At 46.9% G+C, this 25,177-nt stretch overlaps 1 protein-coding gene across 1 annotated transcript in view; it reads left to right on the top strand.

Moving 5' to 3' along the window:
• GAS2 (growth arrest specific 2) overlaps positions 1-25,177 on the top strand; it is a 72,375-nt gene that overhangs the window by 19,817 nt on the left and 27,381 nt on the right. Inside the window, 4 exon segments of the mRNA XM_040327900.1 lie at positions 2,809-2,950; positions 15,329-15,392; positions 20,477-20,627; positions 21,997-22,104. Coding sequence (XP_040183834.1) covers positions 2,809-2,950; positions 15,329-15,392; positions 20,477-20,627; positions 21,997-22,104 — 465 coding nt within the window.

Below are 25,177 nucleotides of genomic sequence, written 5' to 3'. Positions count from 1 at the left end.
GGGCGGCCAATCCATACGCGGGGCGGCCAATCCATACGCGGGTCAGCCATGCTCGGAGGAGAACAGTTGGCACATATCGCTTTGGCTTGTTTAGGCCTCGCCACTTTTGCCCCCGACATACAGTTGGTGTACAGTATATACAGTATCTCACAAAAGTATAGTACACCCCTCACATTTGTGTGAATCTTTTATTCTGTCTTTTCATGTGACAACACTGAAGAAATGACACTTTTAGCTAGATTCAGGATGGCGAGCGCATACTTGCGGCGGCTTAGCTTAAGGCATTTAAGCTCTGCCGCCGTAAGTTAGCGAGGCAAGTACATGATTGGCAATGTACTTGCCTGCTAAGTTACGGCAGCGTAGCCTGAAGCGGGCAGGCGTAAGGGCGCCTAATTCAAATTTGTCTGAGGGGGCGTGTTTTATGATAATGAGGCTTGACCCGACGTGATTGACGTCTTGTATGAACTGCGCATGCGCCGGGCGCCTACATTTCCCAGTGCACATTGCGGCTAAGTAGGCCGTACGGGCCTATTGATTTCGACGCGGACGTAAACGACGTAAATCCCTATTCACGACGGCTTAAGCAAACGACGTAAAATTTTCGAATTTCGAAGTGGGAACGGCGGCCATACTTTAACATTTGCTACCCCACCTAGGGGGCATCTTTAACTTTAGGCGGCCTATCTCTTACGCAAACGGCGTATCTGTACTGCGGCGGCCGGGCGTACGTTCGTGAATAGGCGTATCTACTGATTTACATATTATACGCCGACCGCAATGGAAGTGCCACCTAGCGGTCAGCCTAAAAATTACACTTTAGGATACGAGGGTGTAAGACACATACGCCGCTCGTATCTGAGCCTAATTTAAGCGTATCTGGTTACCAGAATACGCTTAAATTAGCGCCAGCGCAAATTCTGACTTAGGCTGGCGTATCTACTGATACACCAGCCTAAGTCTCTCTGAATCTGGCCCTTTGTATCTACAATGTTGTGTAGTGAGTGTACAGCTTGTATAACGGTGTAAATTTGCCGTCCCCTCAAAATATCTCAACACACAGCCATTAATGTCTAAACCTCTGGCAACAAAAGTGAGTACACCCCCTAAGTGAAAATCTCCAAATTGGGACCAATTAGCCATTTTCCCTTCCCGGTGTCATGTGACTCGTTAGTGTTACAAGGTCTCAGGTGTGAATGGGGAGCAGGTGTGTTAAATTTGGTGTTATCGCTCTCACTCTCTCATACTGGTCACTGGAAGTTCAACAACATGGCACCTCGTGGCAAAGAACTCTCTGAGGATCTGAAAAAAAGTCTTTGGTATTTCCAACCTTAAACTTCAACCTAACCTCCTACACTTATCCCTCAACTTCACCCATAACACTTCACCTAACCCCAACCTCAATCCTGAACCTAATCCCAAAACCTTTATTTCGGGATAAAGGTTTTAGGCATTATTGCTCTTAAGCTTGTACACACATTCAGTTTCCCTGACAGGAAAACTGTGATGAAGCTTGGTCGGGAATTCCAGCCGTGTGTAGTGCTCCATCGCAGTTTTTCCCATAGGAAAAACTGCGAGGAGGATACACACGGTGGCGGATTCCCGACCAAAGCTTCATCTAGTTTTCCTGTCAGGAAACTGATTGTGTGTACAAGGCTTAAGAGCAATAATGCCTAAAACCTTTATCCCGAAATAAAGGTTTGGGATTAGGTCAGGATTGAGGTTGGGGTTAGGTGAAGTGTTATGGGTGAAGTGAGGATAAGTGTAGGAGGTTAGGTGAAGTTTAAGGTGGGGATAGGTTAGGTTTATAGGGTCAATTTGAGGTAAAGCGTTGGGAGTTAGGTCAAGGATTGAGGTTGGGGTTAGGTTAAGTGTAAGGGGTAAGGCTGAGGCTAAAGGTTGCAGGTTAGGTTGAGGATTGAGGCTGGGGTTAGGTGAAGTGTCATGGGTGAAGTTGAGGATAAGTGTTGGAGGTTAGGTTGAGGCTGGGGTTAGGTGAAGTGTCATGCGTGAAGTTGAGGATAAGTGTTGGAGGTTAGGTTGAGGATTGAGGCTGGAGTCAGGTTAAGTGTAAACAGCAAAGTTGAGATAAAGGTTTTGGGATTAGGTTCAGGATTGAGGCTGGGGTTAGGTGAAAGTGTCATAGGTGAAGTTGAGGGTAAGTGTAGGAGGTTAGGTTGAAGTTTAAGGTTGGGGATAGGTTAAGTTTAGAGGGTCAATTTGAGGTAAAGTGTTGGGAGTTAGGTCAAGGATTGAGGTTGGGGTTAGGTAAAGTGTAAGAGGCAAGATGGTGGCTGAGGATTGGGGTGAGGTTTGAGTTTAGGGTTAGGTTTAGGAGAAGGGTAAAGTTTTAGATTAAGAATGAAGTTAAGAGTTTAGAGTGAGGATAACAGTGACGGGTTAGGTTGAGGGAAACGGTAAGGGGTCAATATTTTTGTTGTTCCTGCCATAAGACTTTTCGGGACAAGCCAACCACATCCGGCTGAATATTAATAATTACAATAGGATAATGATAATTTCTGTCTCTTTTTTATTTTATCCATAATAACCCGTCACAGTGGTTGCTCATTGGATGTGCCGGGCAAGGTGTCTTTTGAGAACAAAATTGACCAATAAAAAAAAGGCTCCTATAGATCAGTGATGAGAACCTCGGCACCCCAGATGTTTGGAACTACATTTCCCATGATCCTCAGGCACTCTGCGGTGTAGTGGAGCATCATGGGAAATGTAGTTCCCAAACATCTGGGGTTCGAGGTTCTCCATCACTGGTCTAGATGGAACTTCTGTAACAAGCTTCATGTATTTCCACAGAGTCTTCCATCAGAGAGGATTCCATGCCGAGCCAACGCCCCATCCGGATCCTTCTTCGCAAGAGACAACACGGCCAACTTCCTGTCCTGGTGTAGAAGTATCGGCGTCGGGGAGACCTGCTTGTTTGAGTCTGATGGACTCGGGTAAGTAACCAGCTTTACTTACAGTCTACTCAGATTTCTTCTACTCATTGAATAACTGAAGTATCTGTGTAGCTGCTGGATCACCTCCTGGTACGTCTCTACCCACCCGTCTCCACCCCCGCTCACCCTGCCCCCTCCATGCCACAGGGCTCCATGTTCCCACCAGTGGGCCTGGGCACCGGCATGGCAAAGGGCCAGCTAGAGGGATGAGAGACCGGCGAACATCTGATTGCTGATCTCCACTACCTAAGAACCCGGAAGTGAAATGCATTACATCACTTCCAGGTTTCTGCTGTCCCTTTCCTGGCTCTGTGGCTGTGAAGGAAGCGAATAAAGCACAATCTGCTCTCCATTAGCTCTAGTGAGGGAAGTAAAGGCATCTACTTAATAGACCAATCATTCTCCAGTGTCCGTGCCCTTTGCCTGCCTTTTTCTGGCCCTTCGGCGCCATTCCATTCACTGACCCAAGCTATGAGACTTAATTCTCAAAATGACACTAACGATGGGGCACAACTCCTCCCATTGACCTCAATGATGGGGCACAGTTCCTCCCAATGATACAATGATGGGACACTATTCCTCCCACTGATACCAATGAGGGACTCTATTCCTCCCACTGATACCAATGATGGGACACTATTCCTCCCACTGACACCAATGATGGGACACTATTCCTCCCTCTGACACCAATGATGGGACACTATTCCTCCCACTGACACCAATGATGAGGGACTATTCCTCCCACTGACACCAAATGATGGGACACTATTCCTCCCACTGACACCAATGATGGGACACTATTCCTCCCACTGACACCAATGATGGGTCACGATTCCTCCTACTGATACCAATGATGGGGACACTATTCCTCCCACTGACACCAATGATAGGACACTATTCCTCCTACTGATACCAATGATGGGACACTATTCCTCCCACTGACACCAATGATGGGGACACCTATTCCTCCCACTGACACCAATGATGGGGCTACTATTCCCCCAACTGACACCAATGATGGGACACTATTTCCTCCCACTGACACCAATGATAGGACACTATTCCTCCTACTGATACAATGAAGGGACACTATTCTCCACTGGACACCAATGATGGGACACTTTCCCTCCCACTGACACCAATGATGGGACACTATTCCTCCCACTGACACCAATGATGGGGCACTATTCTTCCCACTGACACCAATGATGGGTCACTATTCCTCCCACTGACACCATGATGGGACACTATTCCTCCCACTGACACCAGTGATGGGACACTATTCCTCTCACTGACACCCAATGATGGGTCACTATTCCTCCCACTGACACCAATGATGGGACACTATTCCTCCCACTGACACCAATGATGGGACATTATGTAAAGATAAAAAGTAAAATAAATAGAAAAACAAATGAAAGCGCACCGCCGTGCTCCGCGCAGTAGCAAACACTACGTAAGTCACGCACACATACAAAAACGGTGTTAAAAACCGCACATGTGAGGTATCGCCGCGATTGTTAGAGCGAGAGGCAATAATTCTAGCCCTAGACCTCCTCTTGTAACTCAAACTGGTAAGCTCTAGAATTTTTTAAACGTTGCCTATGGAGATTTTTAAGGGTAAAAGTTTGTCGCCGTTCCACGAGCGAGCGCAATTTTGAAGCGTGACATGTTGGGTATCAATTTTCTCGGCGTAACATTATCTTTCACAATATAAAAAAAAATGGGCTAACTTTACTGTTGTCTTATTTTTTATTTAAAAAAAGTGTAATTTTTTCCTTTCTAAAATTGCGTTTGTCAGACCGCTGCGCAATACGGTGTGACAGAAATAAGTTTGCAACGACCGCCATTTTATTCTCTAGGGTCTCTGTTAAAAAAATATATATGTTTGCGGGTCGTAAGTAATTTTCTAGCCAAGAAATACAGATTTAACTTGTAAACAACAAGTGTCATGAAGAGGTATAACATGTTTGTAACAAAACGCAAAAAAAAAAGTCTCTGGGGCCAGATCACGAAGACTTACGACGGGCGTATCAGGTAGATACGCCGTCGTAAGTCCGAATCCGCGCCGTCGCAACTTTAAGCGTATGCTCAAACTGAGATACGATTAAATGTTGCTAAGATACGGCCGGCGTAAGTCTCCTACACCGCCGTATCTTAACTGCATATTTACGCTGGCCGCTAGGGGGCGTGTACGTTGATTTACGCCTAAATATGTAAATCAGCTAGATACGCCTATTCACGAACGTACGCCCGGCCGTCGCAGTAAAGATACGCCGTTTACGTAGGGGTTTTCAGGCGTAAAGATAAACCACCAATAACATGGCGCAGCCATTGTTAAGTATGGACGTCGAACCGCGCGAATTTTTTCAAATTTTACGTCGTTTGCGTAACTCGTCCGTGATGGGGCTGGCCGTAATTTACGTTGCACGTCGAAAGCATGACGATTTGCCGACGTCATTTGGAGCATGCGCACTGGGATACCCCCACGGACGGCGCATGCGCCGTTCGATATAAACGTAATTTACGTGGGGGTCACAGTTAATATACATAAAACACGCCCACATCTTTGTCATTTGAATTCCGCCCCCTTACGCCGACACATTTACGCTACGCCGCCGTGACTTTAGACGCAAGTGCTTTGTGAATACAGCACTTGCCTCTCAAAGTAGCGGCACCGTAGCGTAACTACGATACGCTACGCCTGCCTAAAAATATGCCGCGCTACGTGGATCTGGGCCTCTGTCAATAAAAGGGTTAAAATGTAGGGAATGAAGAGAGGTGAAGTCCGCGGCTCGGCGCCGCTCGATCTTTTGACTCGGAAAAGAGACGATTGCTGGAAAAATGTCAAATATTTGCGAGAGAAGAAGACGGCCTTTATGTGTCCTATCAGGGAAGAGTCTATTTTAGTTCTGAGTTTTCCTTTTCATATCAAAGCGTCTTTATCAGAGAATCGATCGCAGCGCCAAACACATGACTGCCAGTCAGGCCCGGCGAATAAAGAGCTGAGATGTTCGGGGCCGATAGATAACGGGATAAATGGCGGCTCTGTTCGCGGCGATGAAAAGGCTTTCTGTCGGATGACACCAGATCCTCGGGGCCCCCGGGGGTCCTCTGTGTGGAGATGACTCCCCCCCCCCCCCCCCCCGTTATCTCCACCTCCATCTCTGCTATTGTAACTGAGACACCAGGATGGAGCGGCTCCCCGCGGAATACGATCGCTTGTCATCGCCCGGCGAGGATGAGCCGCAACGCTCAGCGCTTCCCCCGCTCCCTGAAGACGCTTTCCTGGCTTGTAGGGCCTAAAAAGTAGAAAACTGAATATTATTTAAAAGTGTATTTTTAATTTTTATTTAAATGCTGAGCTGGCGCTAAATCCGGCTCCTCCCCCTGGACTGAAACGGCTTCCTCTGATTTTACCGCACACTGTGAGCTTCTCACCATGGCTGCACCCCATGACTCCCATGCCCCCCTCTGCACCCCATGACTCCCATGCCCCCCTCTGCACCCCACGACTCCCATGCCCCCCTCTGCACCCCATGACTCCCATACTCTGCACCCCATGACTCCCATGCACCCTTCTGCACCCCATGACTCCCATGCCCCCTCTGCACCCCATGACTCCCATGCCCCCCTCTGCACCCCATGACTCCCATGCACCCCTCTGCACTCCATGACTCCCATCCCCCTCTCTGTACCCCATGACTCCCATGCACCCCTCTGCACCCCATGACTCCCATGCACCCCTCTGCACCCCATGACTCCCATGCACCCCTCTCCACCCCCTGACCCCCATGCACCCCTCTCCACCCATGACTCCCATGCCCCCCTCTCCACCCCATGACTCCCATACCCCCTCTCCACCCCATGACTCCCATGCACCCCTCTCCACCCCATGACTCCAATGCCCCTCTCTGCACCCCATGACTCCCATGCCCCCCTCTGCACCCCATGACTCCCATACCCCCCTCTGCACCCCATGATTCCCTTGCCCCTCTCTGTACCCCATGACTCCCATGCCCCCTCTGCACCCCATGACTCCCATACCCCTCTCTGCACCCCATGACTCCCATGCCCCCCTCTCCACCCCATGACTCCCATGCCCCCTCTGCACCCCATGACTCCCATGCCACCCTCTGCACCCCATGACCCCCATACCCCTCTCTGCACCCCATGACTCCCATCAGTGCCGATCCTGACCTCCCTGGGGACCTAAGCAAAATTACATGTCACATGAAAGTTGAGAAGCGGCACTGCCGAAATTACATGTCACATTAAATTTAAGAGGCAGGGGGGGGGCGCTGCCGACAGTGAGGGGGTGTTCTGCTCTCGGAAATTACATCTTACATTAAAGTGAGAAGCGGGGGTGCTGGTTTCCTACCTCTTCTCCCGTGCAACCAGCGAGTTGAGAAGCGGGGTGAGGGGTTAAAAATGACTTCTCACCAGGCGGGGCCTCTAGTAATTTAGGGGGCCCTAAGCGGCTTGCATAGTGAGCCTATAGGGCGGATCGGCCCTGACTCCCATGCCCCCTCTGCATCCCATGACTCCCATGCCCCCCTCTGCACCCTATGACTCCCATGCACCCCTCTGCACCCCATGATTCCCATGCCCCTCTCTGCACCCCATGACTCCCATGCACCTCTCTGCACCCCATGACTCCCATGCCCCTCTCTGCACCCCATGACTCCCATGCCCCTCTCTGCACCCCATGACTCCCATGCACCCCTCTGCACCCCATGACTCCCATGCCTTTCTGTACCCCATGACTCCCATGCACCCCTCTGCCCCCGTGACCCCCATGCACCCCTCTGCCCCCTGTGACCCCCATGCACCCCTCTGCACCCCATAAATTCCCATGCCCCTCTTTGTACCCCATGACTCCCGTGCACCCCATGACTCCCATGCCTCCATCTGCACACCATGACTTTCATGCAGCCCTCTGTACCCCATCACTCCCATGCACCCCTCTACACCCCATGACTCCCATGCCCCTCTCTGTACCCCATGACTTCGATGCACCCCTCTGTACCCCATCACCCATGCCCCCTCTGCACCCCATGACCCTCATGCCCCTCTCTGTACCCCATGACTCCTGTGCACCCCATGACTCCCATGCCCCTCTCTGTACCCCATGACTCCCATGCACCCCTCTGCACCCCAAGAATTTCATGCATCCCCTGTGTGCCTCACGACTCCTATGCATCTCCTGTGCATTTGTGTGCCCCAAGACTCCTCTGCACCTCTGTACATCCTATGACACCCCTGTGCACCCCATGTGCTCCCTGTGACCTACTCCTGGGGATTGGCTGAGGGCCCACAAAAAAATCCCAGGCAGTCCCCTCCTATCCCCCGCCCACTATATTCTAGAATGTTCTCCAACATTCTAGAATCAGGGGGAGGGTGGGGGCACCAGAGAGCTGCCAGGATGAGTCATCCAGCCCTGAACTCTAGTAACCCTGACACACTAGAGGGCGCTACTCTTCTATCACTGGATATCCATGGCACGTCCTATGCATCATTTATCCCAGTGTTTCTCAACCCCAACAGGTCATGTTTTCAGGATTTCCCTCCAGATGAAACAGCTGTGGTAATTACTAAGGCAGTGAAACTGATAAAATCCCCTCTGCAAAATAATGGAAATCCTGAAAACATGACCTGTTGGGACGCCTTGAGACTGGAGTTGAGAAACATTGATTTATCCACATGGTCCAATCTCTGTTTGTGGAATAGGAGGGGGGTGTGTCCCTATTCTGACCCCACTCTGTACCCTGGCCCCTCCCTCCTATTAGGGCTATTCACAGCATAGAAGTAAATTAGCCTAGAAAATTCCGCTGGCCTGCAAGTAGAAAAAGATAAAATATTCACAGGCAGTAAAAAGAAGTAAAAAAAAAAAAATGTTTAGTTTCATCTATCCAATAATAAACAAAAAACAAACATTCAGACCTCAGGACCGCCATGAGATAAATCGTCTTCTATGAAAAGGGGATTTTATTGGAGGAGAAAGGTCGGAGTGCGTACAGTGAGTGCGGCGCACTGACAATGCTCTGCCTGTTCCTCATTTTATGCTTGACGTGTCCTAGACAGTCGGCCAGCTGACAGTTTGGACTGCGTCTGCCAAACTTTCGATTCCCCCTCCCCCTCCCAAAAAAAAATAAAAAATGCTGCGTAACCTTTCTAGAAGCAACTCCAGTAACTGTGCGATGGACAGAGACAGGGGCAGATCCACAGAGCGAGTACGCCGGCGTATCTACTGATACGCCGGCGTACTTTCAAATTTCCCGCGTCGTACCTTTGTTTTGAATCCTCAAACCAAGATACGACGCATCTGGGTTCGATCCGACAGGTGTATGGCTTTGTACGCCTTCGGATCTAAGATGCAATTCTTCGGCGTCCGCTTGGTGGCGTTCCTGTCATTTTCCGCGTCGAGTATGCAAATTAGCGATTTACGACAATCCACGAACGTACACGCGGCCGTCGCATTCTCTTACGTCGTCTCTAGTCGGCTTTTTCCGGCATATAGTTAAAGCTGGTATTTTGCGGCGTATAGGTTAGACTTGCCATGTTAAGTATGGCCGTCGTTCCCCGCGTCTAAATTAGATTTTTTTTTTTGCGTAAGTCGTCTGTGAATAGGGATGGACGTAACTCACGTCTAAGTTCAAAAAATTACGTTGTTGCAACATCATTTCGCGCAAAGCACGGCGGGAAATTTCAAAACGGAGCATGCGCAGGTCAATCGGCGCGGAGACGCGCTTAATTTAAATGAATCACGCCCCCTAATCGCCGATTTGAATTCCGCCGCCAGAAATACACTACGCCGCCGTAACTTAAGGCGCAAATTCTTTGAGGATTCGAAGATCCGCCAGGTAAGGTACGTCGGCGTAGCGTATCTCTGATACGCTGCGCGGATGTAATTCTCTCTGGATCTGGCCCACTGTGTATATATATATAGTATGTATATATAAAAACTAAAAACTTTCATAATTATTAGTATTATAATATTATAATATTGATAGTTATGTATTCTTTTAATATTTTTTTAATATGTATAATATTAGAATTGTATATATGATATCATTTTATATAAAAATATTATAATATTGATATTTATGTATGTTTTTAGTATTTTTTTAATACTTATAATGTAATGCCCTGTACACAGGATCGGTTCGTCTGATGAAAACTAAAATAAATTATAATTTATAAATATATATATATATATGTGTAATTATTTTAAAAATGACATAACTACATGCAGGGCACATTATAATTTAAAAAAAAAAATATGTCTACTGATACGCCGTCGTAAGTCTCTCTGAATCTAGCCCCGTATATTTATATTATAATATATATTTATAATATTATAATATTGTATGTTTTATGTTCTTTTTAATACGTATGACATTCAAATGTTATATATATTATAATTTTACATTATAATATTATATATTTATAATATTAGAATGCTAATAGTTATGTATGTGTTTCTTTTTATTTATATGTATCATATTAGAATTCTATATATAATATCATTTTATATTACAATATTAATAATTCTGAACGTTTTTATTTATTTATTTATTTTACTTTTAATATTACAATGTTATATATAATATTATATGTAATAGTTACTGTATGATTTAATTTTTTTTTTTAATACTTATATTATTATAATATTATATATAATACCATATTATATTATATTATATTATTATATATTTATAGTATTATAATATTAATAGTTGTATGTAGGATGTATGTTTGTAGTTATTTTGATATTTATAATTATTTTATATATTATATATATATATAAAAAAAAAAAAAACATTTGTGGGGTTACTGTAAGATGTAGTATGTGTATGATAACTGTATCTGGAAAATTATCAATCAATGTGAAATGTTAATTAGTATTATTGAAAGAAAAATGTATAAAACATTACTGAATTAAAAAAGTATATAATATAATTTTATATTATAATATTTATACTTATAATGTTAATAATATTTAATATTATTAATGTTATAATATTATAATATATTATAATAATAATAGTAATAATATTATCTTTACTTTCTCCTTTGCTGTAAGCTATTGCCTTCTCGATGCCGCCCCAGCTGGTAGGACGCAGATTTTTTATCATTGCTCGTCCATTTCACATATCGCCATCCTCGCATTCCTGGTGTCCTCCACACACATCACCTCCGCTCTGCTTTGTGCACCCAACATTCACATTTTAATTTAAAATGTATCTAAACCCCAGAACAAAAACATAATATATTGCAGCTTACCAGGCCATCCGATGTGATGTCTGCCTTCGTTTTATTTTTTAGACTTTTTTCTCTTATTGTCACCCGGCGATCCTGCCAGTAACTCACTTCCTGTCCTAGAGTGACACCGCTAGTATCTATGGAACTGATACATTTCTGTGCAGCACTCTTATCTGTTACATTGTTGCCAGTTATTTCTGAGGACTACAGAACACCTCCCCTTTTCTTCACACCCCCCCCCCCCATAACATAGGTGGAGGTGGTTTGTAGTCCTTAGAAATAAATGGGAGCAATATAACTGATAACTGTGCAGCACAGGAGGGTATCAGCGCACAAGCTTTCTGGCAGGATCAATGGCTCCTCTTTGCATTTATTGAGCAGATAAAACAAATCACTTTAATAGGAATTTTAAGGTGACACTAAATTCTGGTTTAGAAAATACAATTTTATTTCAGTCTGACTTCCTGTTAGAGGGCGACAAACATTGATCCTCGTCCCATTGTATGGAGGAACGCCGCCTCCTTTTCCTGTCCCTGAGATCGACTATAGACTGTGTATAATGTATTATGGACTTTATACTACAGACTGTACTATAGACTACAATGGAGAAAACTCCCCCTTAACAGGACTTTAGTGGCCCAAATAATTAAATCTCCAACATACAGAACCCAACAAAAAAAAAGGGTATATAAAACTTGAACAAAATGTGGTACGGCTGAGCCCCCTCCACTGCTCTACCAAACCATGACTATCTGTGAATATGTATTATGGACTATACACTGCAGACTGTACTATAGACTATGGACTATAGACTGGACTATAAATGATGGACTGTGTACTATGGACTATACACTATAGACTGTAGTATAGACAATGTATTATGTACTATAGACTATACACTATAGACTATGGACTATGTTCTATAGACTGGACTGTAGACTATAGATTATAGTGTATGGATTATGGACTATGGAGTATAGACTATGTACGATAGACAATTCCCATTGGACTGGACTATAGACTATGCCTAATAGATTGGACTATAGACTGTGGACTATGTACTATGTACTGTGCCCTATAGACTGGACTATAGACTTTGGAGTATGTACTATGGGCTAGGCCCTATAGACTGGACTATAGACTATGGACTGTTGATTATGGACTATGCCCAATAGGCTGGACTATAGGCTATGGACTGTAGACTGGACTATGGATTATAGACTATGCCCAAATGGACTATAGACTATGAACTGTAGACTATGGACTATAGACTATGCCCAATAGACTGGACTATAGACAATGGACTAAGGACTATAGACTATACTCAATAGACTGGACTATAGACAATGGACTAAGGACTATAGACTATACTCAATAGACTGGACTATAGACTATGGACTAAGTACGCCCTATAGACTTGACTATGGACTATGCCCAATAGACTGGACTATAGACTATGTACGCCCTATAGACTATGGAGTATAAACTATGAACTATAGATTATACCCAATAGACTGGACTATAGACAATGGACTATGCTCAATAGACTGGACTATAAACTACGGACTAAGTATGCCCTATAGACTGGACTATAGACTTTGCCCAATAGACCATTTACGCCCTATAGACTATGGAGTATAAACTATGGACTATAGATTATACCCAATAGATTGGGCTCTAGACAATGGATTATGTAGGCCCTATAGACTTGACTATAGACTTGACTATAGACTATGGACTATGACTATGGACTATACTCAGTAGACTGGACTATAGACTATGGACTAAGTACGCCCTATAGACTGGACTAAAGACTATGGACTATAGACTGGACTATGGACTATGCCCTATAGACTGGACTATGACTATGTCCAATAGACTGGACTATAGACTATGGACAAAGTACGCCCTATAGACTGGACTAAAGACTATGGACAAAGTACGCCCTACAGACTGGACTAAAGACTATGGACTATAGACTGGACTATGGACTATGCCCTATAGACTGGACTATAGACTATGCACACACTATGGAGTATAAACTTTGGACTATAGACTATACCCAATAGACTGGACTATAGACAATGGACCAATTCTCGGCCTATAGACTGGACTATAGACTATGGTCTGTAAAATATGGACTATAGATTGGTGTACATAGAGCAGTGTACATGACCACATGCAGTGTGCACTGAGCATTCCAAACAAAGGGAAGTGAGGTGGGAAAAGGAGAGGATCGGGAGCTGACAGAGGACATTACAAGGGAACAGTTTAATGGAAATAGATTACGGGACCGTTAAGTAGTGGATGTGTATAGATAATTTTTTGAGAATAAGGATAACGTTTAGTGTCACTTTAACAGACCAAATGGAGCCAATCAGAGTCGTTCATTGTTGGGGTGTACATACACTTTAGCACAATTCTGAGATCTCTGTGTTTTTCCATTACTAATCATACATTGGAGTGATTGTATGCACACCATTCACACAGATCTCCATCTGACCATAATGGTTATAATTCATGGTTTTCTCTCACAAGAGGATAACTTTTCCAATGTCTCAGGTGTGTGTGTGTGTGTGTAGATAAGGTGTGTAGATGGGGTGTGTGTGGATGGTGTGTAGTTGGGGTGTGTGTGGATGGTGTGTAGTTGGGGTGTGTGTGGATGGTGTGTAGTTGGGGGGGGTGAAGATGGGATGTGTGTGATGAGGTGTGTGTAGATGGGGGGTGTAGATGGGGTGTGTGAAGATGAGGTGTGTAGTTGTGGTGTGTAGATGGGGGGGTGTAGATGGGGTGTAGATGGGGGGGTGTAGATGGGGTGTAGATGGGGGGGGGTGTAGATGGGGTGTGTATATGGGGTGTGTAGATGGGGTGTAGATGGGGTGTAGATTGGGGGTGTGTAGATGGGGTGTAGATGGGGGGGTGTAGATGGGGTGTGTAGATGGGGTGTGTAGATGGGGGGTTTGTAGATGGGGTGTAAATGGGGGTGTGTAGATGGGGTGTAGATGGGGGGGGTGTAGATGGGGTGTGTAGATGGGGTGTGTAGATGGGGGGGGTGTAGATGGGGTGTGTAGATGGGGGGGGTGTAGATGGGGTGTGTAGATGGGGTGTGTAGATGGGGGGTGTGTAGATGGGGTGTAGATGGGGTGTAAATGGGGGGTGTGTAGATGGGGTGTAGATGGGGGGGTGTAGATGTGGTGTGTAGATGGGGTGTAGATGGGGGGTGTGAAGATGGGGTGTAGATGGGGGGGGGGTTAGATGGGGTGTGTAGATGGGGTGTAAATGGGGGGTTTGTAGATGGGGTGTAAATGGGGGGGGTGTAGATGGGGGGTGTAGATGGGGTGTGTAGATGGGGTGTAGATGGGGGGGTGTAGATGGGGTGTAAATGGGGGGGTGTAGATGGGGGGTGTAGATGGGGTGTAGATGGGGGGGTTTAGATGGGGTGTGTGTAGATGGGGTGTAGATGGGGGGGTGTAGATGGGGGGGTGTAGATGGGGTGTGTAGATGGGGTGTAGATGGGGGGGTGTAGATGGGGGGGTGTAGATGGGGTGTGTAGATGGGGTGTAAATTGGGGGTGTGTAGATGGGGTGTAAATGGGGGGGTGTGTAGATGGGGTGTAAATGGGGGGGGTGTAGATGGGGTGTAACTGGGGGGGGGTGTAGATGGGGTGTAACTGGGGGGGGTGTAGATGGGGTGTACATGGGGGGTGTGTAGATGGGGTGTAACTGGGGGGGGTGTAGATGGGGTGTGTAGATGGGGTGTAAATGGGGGGTGTGTAGATGGGGTGTGTAGATGGGGTGTAAATGGGGGGTGTGTAGATGGGGTGTAACTGGGGGGTGTGTAGATGGGGTGTAAATTGGGGGTGTGTAGATGGGGTGTAAATGGGGAATTTATGCTTAAGGGGGTGGGGCGTGCAGGTAAATGCTGGATTTGTTTGGGGGGTGGGTGTTGATGACACCTGATGCCTACAGTTTGGCATCTTCACGCTGGGCGCTGGATGTCCTGCCACTGTCTTCTATGACGGGACATTTTAACCTCCTGACCCAATCAACACAAAAGAAGAAAGTTTTGTGCATTTTATAATTATAACACATGTTCCTCTTTTTGTCTCCTAGTCCTCCACAAGCAGCCCCGGGAAGTGTGCCTCTGCCTCTTGGAGTTGGGCAGGATAGCGGCGAGGTACGAGAACTCCGCATGGAGCACATTCACATTTTCTACATATTTTACGTCTTTTTTTTCTCCCTTAAAATAACAACATTTGTCTTGAACTAATAAACCTTTTTTTTTGTGCTCTTGTAATAATAACCCCGTAGAACTGGAGCGTTCAGTGTGACCGATAATGAACATCTTGTGAGCAAATGTGAGAGGGAGGGACGGAGGGCTCAGAACTCCACCATGGTGTTTTAAAGGGGAACTCCTCCCGAGCAAAAGGATCAGGGAATGTTTATATATTATTATTATTATTATTATTATTATTATTATTATAGAGGATTTAGCGCCAACAGATTTCATGGTGCTCTACGCCAGTGGTCATCAACCCTGTCCTCCTCAGGGCCCACTAACCGTCCAGGTTTTATGTATTACCTTAGTGGGCCCTGAGGACAGGGTTGATGACCACTGCTCTATGTTATAAAGGGAGACAGTACATACAGTATCAAGACCAGAGGGTTAGGAGAACCCTGCCCATGAGAACTTGCAATCTAATAGGGAGGGTCACGTAATACCAAAGGTAATAACTGTCAGGGGTGAGCTGTTAATGAAAGTAGAAGTGCAGTTGTTAGGTGGAGGTGGGATAGGCTTCCTGGAAGGGATGAGTTATTTATTGTAAAAGATAGCAGGATAGATCGAGGTAGGGAGTTCCAGAGGATAAGAGAGTCTCTGAAGAAGTCCTGGAGAGCAGGAGGTCGGTTTGGGTGATATTTTGAAATAGAGTTGATGATGTAGCCTGGGGAGAAGTTGTGGATGACTTTGTATGTTGTTGTTAATATTTTTGATGTGTTGGGTGATCAGAAGTCAGTGGAGAGGGACTGGCAGAGAGGGGTGGTTGACAATGAATGGTCTGGACATGTAGCCCGGAGCAGAGGTGAAGGGGAGCTAATGGAGGGATTGGTAGAGAGGAGTGGTGGACACTGAGCGGCTTGGTGATGGAGTTCAAAGAAGAGGTGAAGGGAAGCCAGTGGAGATATTGGTAGAGAGGAATAGTGGACACTGAGTGGTTGGTGATAGAGCTCAGAGCAGAGGTGAAGGGGAGCCAGAGGATATATCGGTAGAGAAGGGTGATGGCCCTTGAGTGGTTGGTGATGTAGCCTGGAGTAGAGGTGAAGGAAAGCTAGTGGAAGGATTGGTAAAGAGGAGTGGTGGATACTGAGCGGTTGGTGATGGAGTTCGAAGCAGAGGTGAAGGGAAGCCATTGGAGATATTGGCAGAGGGTATTGGTATATCTTGAGTGGTTGGTGATGGAGTTTGAAGCAGAGAAGAAGGGAAGCCATTGGAGATATTGGCAGAGGTGATTGGTAGATCTTGAGTGGTTGGTGATGGAGTTTGAAGCAGAGGAGAAGGGAAGCCAGTAGAGATATTAGCAGGGGAGATTGGTGTATCTTGAGCAGTTGATAAAGGAGCTCAAAGCAGAGATTAAGGGAAGCCAGTGGAGATATTGGCAGAGGGGGTTGGTGGACCTTGAGTGGTTGGTGAAGGAGCTCGGAGCAGATGTGAAGGGAAGCTAGTGGAAGGATTAATAGAGAGGGATAGTGGTAACTGAGCGGTTGATGATGGAGTTAGAAGCAGAGGTGAAGGGAAGCCAATGGAGATATTGGTAGAGAGGGGTGGTGGACCTTGAGTGGTTGGTGATGTAGCCCAGAGGAGAAGTGAAGGAAAGCCAGTGGTGGGATTGGTAGAGAAAGATGGTGGAAACTTAGCGGTTGGTGATGGAGTATGAAGCAGAGGTGAAGGGAAGTCATTGGAGATATTGGCAGAGGGGATTGGTGGACTTTGAGTGGTTGGTAATGTTGATTAGTGCAGAGGTGAATGGTAGACAGTGGAGGGATTGGGGTGGTGGACAATGGTTTGGATATGTAGCCCCTAGCAGTGTTAAAGAGTAGCCAGTGGAGATATTGGTAGAAGGGATTGGTGGATCTGGCGTGGTTGGTGATGGAGCTTGGAGCAGAGGTGAAGGGAAGCCAGTGGAAGGATTGGCAGAGAGGGGTGGTGGACAATGAATGGCCTGGATATGAAGCCCAGAGCAGAGGTGAAGGGAAACTAGTGGAGGGATTGGTAGAGAGGGATGATGGACATTGAGCAGTTGGTGAAGGAGCTTGAAGCAGAGGTGAAGGAAATGGTGATATTGGTAGAGCAAAATGGTGGACACTGAACAGTTTGGTGATGTAGCCCGGAGCAGAGGTGAAGGGAAGCTAGTGGAATGATTGGTAGAGAGGGGTGGTGGTCATTAAGCAGTTGGTGAAGGAGCTTGAAGCAAAGATGAAGGGAAGCCAATGGGGATATTTGTAGAGCGAGATGGTGGACACTGAGTGGTTGGTGAAGGGAAGCTAGTGGAAGGATTGGTGGAGAGAGATGGTGGGTGGACCGGTTGGTGATGGAGTTTGAAGCAGGGGTGAAGGGAAGCCAGTGGATATATTGGCAGAGGGGGTGGGTGGACCTTTAGTGATTGGTAATGTCGCTCAGAGCAGAGGTGAAGGGTAGCCAGTGAAGGGATTGGCAGAGAAGGGTGGTTGACAATGATTTGGATATGTAGCTGAGGGCTATGGTGACCTCAGCAGGAAGTGTGAGCGGGTACCTGTCAAAACCAGGTACCCGCTTCACCCTCCCCCACACAAGGTGCCAAAAAGGCTTCCCCTTTTGGGTGGAGCTTCCGCTTTAATATTAAAACCTTCACAACAATAATCCCCCCCAAATTTTTTAAATTTGTAGTAGAATTTCTTGTAAAAAAATTTTTTTTAGAAAAATCCACACCACCCAGAATTCCCATGGACCAAGTTTTTTGCCGGCAATTGCGTGAGCGTTGTATGGGTGGCATTTGGAAATGTCGGAGGGGCATCTGGCGATTGGAATTACAATATCTGCAAAGTTATTTCATGTAAAATATCGGGAGAGAGAATTGACGGGAAGCTTTTTGTCTTTCATGGCTTTCCAGGGTAACTCAGGACCGGTGGCTCCTCCGTCTCCTGCAGAGATTTTTTTAGATCTGAGAACGTCTCGTTTTTCCATTTTTTTTTATTTTTCCCGTCATTCTATAAATAGCCGAATGCGTTTTCCCGCCACCTTCCAGCGGGCGGCCGGACGAGGCGCTGTGTAATATCGCTGCGATTTTGGGCAGGCGCGAGCTCTGGCTCCTCCAGCAGGTTCTTTTTTTTTTTATGTGCAGGTGTCGGGCCCGCAGCCCAGAGGGAATTCCAAGATTTACGGCCAGAGGCCAGACAGACAGGAAGCCGATGGAATTTTCTTGTAGCCGTTCCCTCCGCCGAATCGCTTCATTCCGACGGCTGCAATAACAGGCGAGACCGCCGCTTCTAATAACGCCTGACGTTGGCACCCGGCGCGCCGACCGCACACATTGCAATCCGGTGGAAGCCTGCGTTCAACACGGGGCGATAGCGGGAAGGATGGGACGCGGCAGAAAATGTCTTTGTTTGAACCGTCGCGTTGCAACGTCTTTGGCATTATTCTACAAATGAGCCCCCCCTTCTTCGGGTCTGGTATGGATTTTAAAAGGAGTCCCATGCCAAAATGTAAGAGAAAAAGGGCATGGGAGTCCCCCTCCCCCTAAATCCATACCAGAACCTTGTCTGAGCATGCAGTGAAGGGGGGGGGGTGAGCTAGCCCCCCTAAACCATACCAGGCGACATGCCCTCAACATGGGGGGGGGGTGCTTTGAGGTGGGGGGGGCTCCCCTCTCCCCCCAAAGCACCTTGTTCCCATGTTGATGAGGACAAGGGCCTCTGCCCCACAACCCTGGCATGGTGGTGGTTGTGGGGGTCTGCAGGCAGGGGGTTCCCCTCAAGATTTTTTTTTGGCATGGGGTTCCCCTCAAGATCCATACCAGACTCAACGGGCCTGGTATGGCGCTCACTCATCCCCCTACCCCCCCCCCCCCCCCGTTTCCTGACTTGCCAGGCTGAATTCTTGAATAAGGGTCTAGTATGATGTTGTGGGGAGACCCAACACCATTTTCATATTTATTTATTTGGCATGGGGCTCCCCTTAAGATCCATACCATACCAGACTCAAAGGGCCTGGTATGGATTTGGTATAAAAGGGGGGATGCTCGTCCGTCCCCCCATTTCCTGATTTGCCGGACTGCATGCTTGGATAAGGGTCTGGTATTGTCTTGGAAGGGGGGGGGGCCAACAGTATTTTTTTTTTTGGCATGGGGTTCCCCTCAAGATCTTAACAGATCCGACTTGTGGCTCCCCCCCCCCCCTTAAAGCACCTTGTCCCCATGTTGATGAGGACAATGGCCTCTGCCCCAAAGCCCTGGCCTGGTGGTTTTGGGGGTCTGCAGGCAGGGGGGCTTACAGGAATCTGAAAGTCCCCAGATCCTGCCCCCTCCACCCCCTACTCATTCACATGACAGGGGGCTTTCTCGATTCCGATAAACCCCCTGCCTGCATACCCCCAAAACCACCGCCAGGCCAGGGTTTTGGAGCAGAGGCCCTTGTCTTCATTATAATGGGGACAAGGTGCTTTGGGGGGGGGAGAGGGGAGCCACAAGTTGGATCTGTTAAGCTGATGATCCGACTTCCATTCAAATCAATGGGCTAAAATCGTGCCAAAGTGGTGCAGGGAGCACTTTCAAAGGCGGACCAGTTAGGACGGCTCTCATAGGAAGCCATTGATTTTGACATGTCGTGCAACTTGTGCTCTCGAAGTCGCAGCGCATGTCAGACCAATCTGAACCCGCCCCTTACTGTGATTAGTGAATTTTCAAGGTGTGTTTACAGGTGACAGGTGCTGCTTAATTGTGGCTGTTCTACAGCGCCACCTGTTGGCTATAAGTAGTACTGTCACAATTCTTAAAAAAAATATATATACTTTTGATAAATGTTCTTGATTTGGGGGCTTCAACTTTCTTCTCTTTTTTTTTTTTTTTTTGCATTTGCTTTGAGGACAGATAAAGTCCCAGAGGTGTGTGAATCTCTCAGCCCCTCCTTGGTGACCCCCCCAGTCACATGTCTGTGAGATACAAGCTGGGGGTAGCTGTGCTGTCTATAGGCTGTTACTGTAAACTAATCATTCTTTCTGATTGGCAGGTTTGGCCTGGAGCCGCCTGGTTTGATAAAACTGGAGAAGGAGATTGAACAGGAAGAAACGCTATCGACCCCGACGACACCGTCCCCGTCCCCTTCCCCCACAAAGTCCGCGTCTGGAAAGAAGAGCGCCGGGAAGCTATTAGATGACGCAGTAAGGATATAGGAATGCGATGGGTAGAAACATAAGATAAAAAATAATCATCAGGAAAATAATCGTTAAAATAATTGTTAAGAGGAGAAGGGGAAGAAGGAGTTAATTGGAGCTGATCAGGGTAAACTAAGCGTTACATAGGAACAGATGGAACAAACAAAAACGTTTTTTTTTTTTTAACTTGTCGGGTTGCTTTAATGGGACTTTGTATACAAAATCTCATCCTTCTGATATTTGTAGATATAATAGTAAATAGAGTAAACAAAATGTTACTTTGTATCTCTCTATCTCCTGTTTGAACAATGTTTATAAACAATGTTGTAGAAATAGACCGTGTTGAGTGAAGCGCATGGCTCCAGCTGTATTGTTATCCTTCTAGAGCAGGGGTCTCCAAACTTTCTAAACAAAGGGCCGGATTACTGTCCTCCAGACTTTAAGGGGGCCGGACTGTGGCCATCATGAGTACAAAATCCCCCATCATTGGTGTCTTTGGGAGAAATTCTGCCCCATCACTGGGAGGAATTCTGCCCCATCATTGGGAGGAATTCTGCCCTATCATTGGTGTCATTGGGAGGAATTCTACCCCATCATTGGTGTCATTGGGAGGAATTCTGCCCCATCATTGGGAGGAATTCTGCCCCATCATTGGTGTCATTGGGAGGAATTCTGCCCCATCATTGGGAGGAATTCTGCCCCATCATTGGTGTCATTGGGAGGAATTCTGCCCCATCATTGGGAGGAATTCTGCCCTATCATTGGGAGGAATTCTGCCCTATCATTGGTGTCATTGGGAGGAATTCTGCCCCATCATTGGTGTCATTGGGAGGAATTCTGCCCCATCATTGGGAGGAATTCTGCCCCATCATTGGTGTCATTGGGAGGAATTCTGCCCCATCATTGGGAGGAATTCTGCCCTATCATTGGGAGGAATTCTGCCCTATCATTGGTGTCATTGGGAGGAATTCTGCCCCATCATTGGTGTCATTGGGAGGAATCCTGCCCCATCATTGGTGTCATTGGGAGGAATTCTGCCCTATCATTGGGAGGAATTCTGCCCCATCATTGGGAGGAATTCTGCCCCATCATTGGGAGGAATTCTGCCCTATCATTGGGAGGAATTCTGCCCCATCATTGGTGTCATTGGGAGTAATTCTGCCCCTTTATTTGGGTAATTGGGAGGAATTCTGCCCCATCATTGGTGCCAATGAATAAAAAAGCACCCCAAGGGCCGGATAAAATTAAGCAATGGGCCACATCTGGCCCCCGGGCCGCAGTTTGGAGACCACTGTTTTAGAGGGAAGTTTTCATATTTTGTCAGCAGAACCGCAGCCTAACCCCCCTCCCCCCTCCCCCCCCCCTTGTATTTCAGGTGCAGCACATTTCTCAGGACCCTCCATGTAAATGCCCCAACAAATTCTGCGTGGAACGTCTATCTCAGGGGAGGTACAAAGTGGGGGAGAAGATCCTCTTCATCAGGGTAAGTGGACTGCGCCTTGAAGGGGAGATATGATGAGAACTTCTATGGCTGACATTTTACTTCTGATTTTCATTACCTGGCGAGTTAGCATGTAGCCAGTGAAGTCTAAAATGCCAGTCATAAAACTGTCCTGAAACTCCAGTCAGTGGTTTTGCCTAGGCTGAGATGATGTCATCAGTCTGCTGCAGGTAGGAGGAATGCCCCCCCCCCCCCCCCGGTAAACAGGCTGCAACAATGTAGCAAGTCACAGCAGAAAAGTTTGCTGCTGTTGTAGCAATTTGAAGGTTTGACATGTTTGGTATCTATTTACTTGACGCAGAGTCTCTTTTATATTGTACCCAAAAAAAGGGGGAATGTATTTGTGTGCCCTAAAAATTTACTTTGGTCCATTTTTTTTATTTTTTTTTTTAAATTGATAGACTGTTACACTAATATTGTGTGACATAAAAATCTGCTTCCACGACTATTATTTTAAATTGTATTTTATTATTTTAATTTTAAAAAAAATTATATTTTTATTTTATTTTAAATATTTTAGTTATAATAACTTTTTTCAGGGTCTCTGCATTTTAGAAAAAATATCATATTTTAAATATTTTCTTTTATTTATAATGATTTCTTTTAAATTTGATTTTATTATTTACATTTTTTTTTTTTTTATATTTGTATTCTATTTTAAATTGTATTTTAAATATTTTAGTTATAATACATTTTTTTCAGGGTCTCTGCTTTCTGGGGAAAAAAACAGTGGGGACACTGGATGTAAGGGGGACTCTGATGTGGACCCTGATGTAAGAGGGGACTCTGAGGGGTACCCTAATGTAAGGGGGGGGGGACATTTGTATGGGGACACAGAATGTAAGGGGGGACTCTGATGTAGATGCTGATGTAACAAGAGATATTGATGGGGACCCTGATGTAAGGGAGGACTCTGATAGGGGACTGATGTAAGGGAGGACTCTCATGGGGACCCTGATGTAAGGGAGGACTTTGATGGGGACCCTGATATAAGGGAAGACTCTGAAGGGGACCCTGATGTAAGGGGGACTCTGATGGGGATCATGATGTAAGGGAGGACTCTTATGGGGACCCTGAATGTAAAGGGGACTCTCATGGGGACCCTGATGTAAGGGAGGACTCTGATGGGGACCCTGATGTAAGGGAGGACTTTGATGGGGACCCTGATGTAAGGGGGACTCTGATGGGGATCCTGATGTAAGGGGGACTCTGATGGGGACCCTGATGTAAGGGGGACTCTGATGGGGATCCTGATGTAAGGGGGACTCTGATGGGGACCCTGATGTAAGAGAGGACTCTGATGTAAGAGGGGACTCTGATGTAAGGGGGACTCTGATGGGGACCCTGATGTAAGAGAGGACTCTGATGTAAGGGGGACTCTGATGGGGACCCTGATGTAAGAGGGGACTCTGATGGGGACCCTGATATAAGGGGGCTCTGATATAGACCCTGATGTAATGGGGATATTGATGGGAGCCCTGATGTAAGGGGGACTCTAATATGGGCTCTGGTGTAGATCCTGATGTAAATGGGGACCTGATGTATGGGTGGACTCTGATGGGGACCCTGATGTAAGGGCGGACTCTCATGGGGACCCTGATGTTATGGGTACCCTGATGTAAGGGGGACTCTAATGTGGGCTCTGAAGTAGACCCTGATGTAAAGGGGAACTCTGATGGTGTTCCTGATGTAAGGGGGACTCTGATAGGGACTCTAATGTAAGAGGGAACACTAGATGTAATAGGGGACTCTGATGGGGACCCTGATATAAGGGGGGGGCTCTGATATAGACCCTGATGTAATGGGAATATTGATGGGAGCTCTGATGTAAGGGGGACTCTAATATGGGCTCTGGTGTAGATCCTGATGTAAATGGGGACTCTGATGGGGTCCCGATGTATGGGCAGACTCTGATGGGGACCCTGATGTAAGGGCGGACTCTAATGTGGGCTCTGAAGTAGACCCTGATGTAAGGGGGGCATTGATGGGGACACTGAATGTAAGGAAGGACTCCGATGGGGAACCTGTTATAAGGGGGACTCCGGTGATGAAGTAAAGCTTCCAATGATGAATACAGGAAGATCCCACCCATAAAATGGCGGCCGGTCTCGTACCGGGGACAATAATCCCCATTGAATTATTCAGTAGGAAAAGCAACGTCTGGATTTTAGCCGGACGGCGTTGGGCATCGATCGATCTTGGTTGGGGGCGCGCAGCGAGGCCGCGCCGGGTTCCTGCGGCCGCTAACCCGACTTGAAGGATGGGGCGTAATCCGGTCGCCTTGGTAACAGAGCCGGGACGTCTCTTCGGGGATTTGAGGCATTAGCAGTGAGTGATGTGCGCGGCTCGGGCCGCTGAGCGGGATTGATGTCTGTTTAGTACATTAGCACATTATAAATCGGCGCGACGCTTCGCCCGAGGCCGCCCTGCGAAAATTAAACACGCACCTCATTTATGATACGAGTTTGTATGATTGGAGCCCCGCCATCGCCTCTATCACCCCTCCCCCCCCCCCCTCCATCATGCATTAAGAGCGCCCGCCGCAATTTCTCATTGCTATTCCGTTTGCTGCCTCCATCTGGCTATAAAAAATCGAAGAAAATCCCTTTGCCTTTGCAATCCCAGATATTACCTTGTAAAAGTAGCAGTGACATCATCACTGTGCTGTACATAGCCTGCGCAGACAACAGAGCTGTGGGAGGGGCTCATTAGGCCCCACCCTCTAGAGGTTGCCTAAAGAAAACGACAGGAGGGGGCGGAGACAAGACCAGTCAGCCTGCACAAGGAGAGAGAGAGCAGAGCTGTGGGAGGGGCCATTAAGCACCACCCACTATAAGTTTTTCTAAAGAAAACTGCAGGAAAGGGGCGGAGACAAGATCAGTCACTCTGCACAAGGAGAGAGAGAGAGCAGAGCTGTGGGAGGGGCCATCAAGCACCACCCACTATAAGGTATATAAAGGAAACTACAGGAGGGGGCGGAGACAAGACCAGTCACTCTGCATAAGGTGAGAGAGAGCAAAGCTGTGGGAGGGGCCATCAAGCACCACCCACTATA

Source organism: Rana temporaria, chromosome 11 (genome assembly GCF_905171775.1).
Source record: "Rana temporaria chromosome 11, aRanTem1.1, whole genome shotgun sequence".
NCBI lineage: Eukaryota > Metazoa > Chordata > Amphibia > Anura > Ranidae > Rana > Rana temporaria.
Note: the sequence above shows the minus strand (reverse complement) of the source record. Positions and strands in the feature narration are given on the sequence as shown.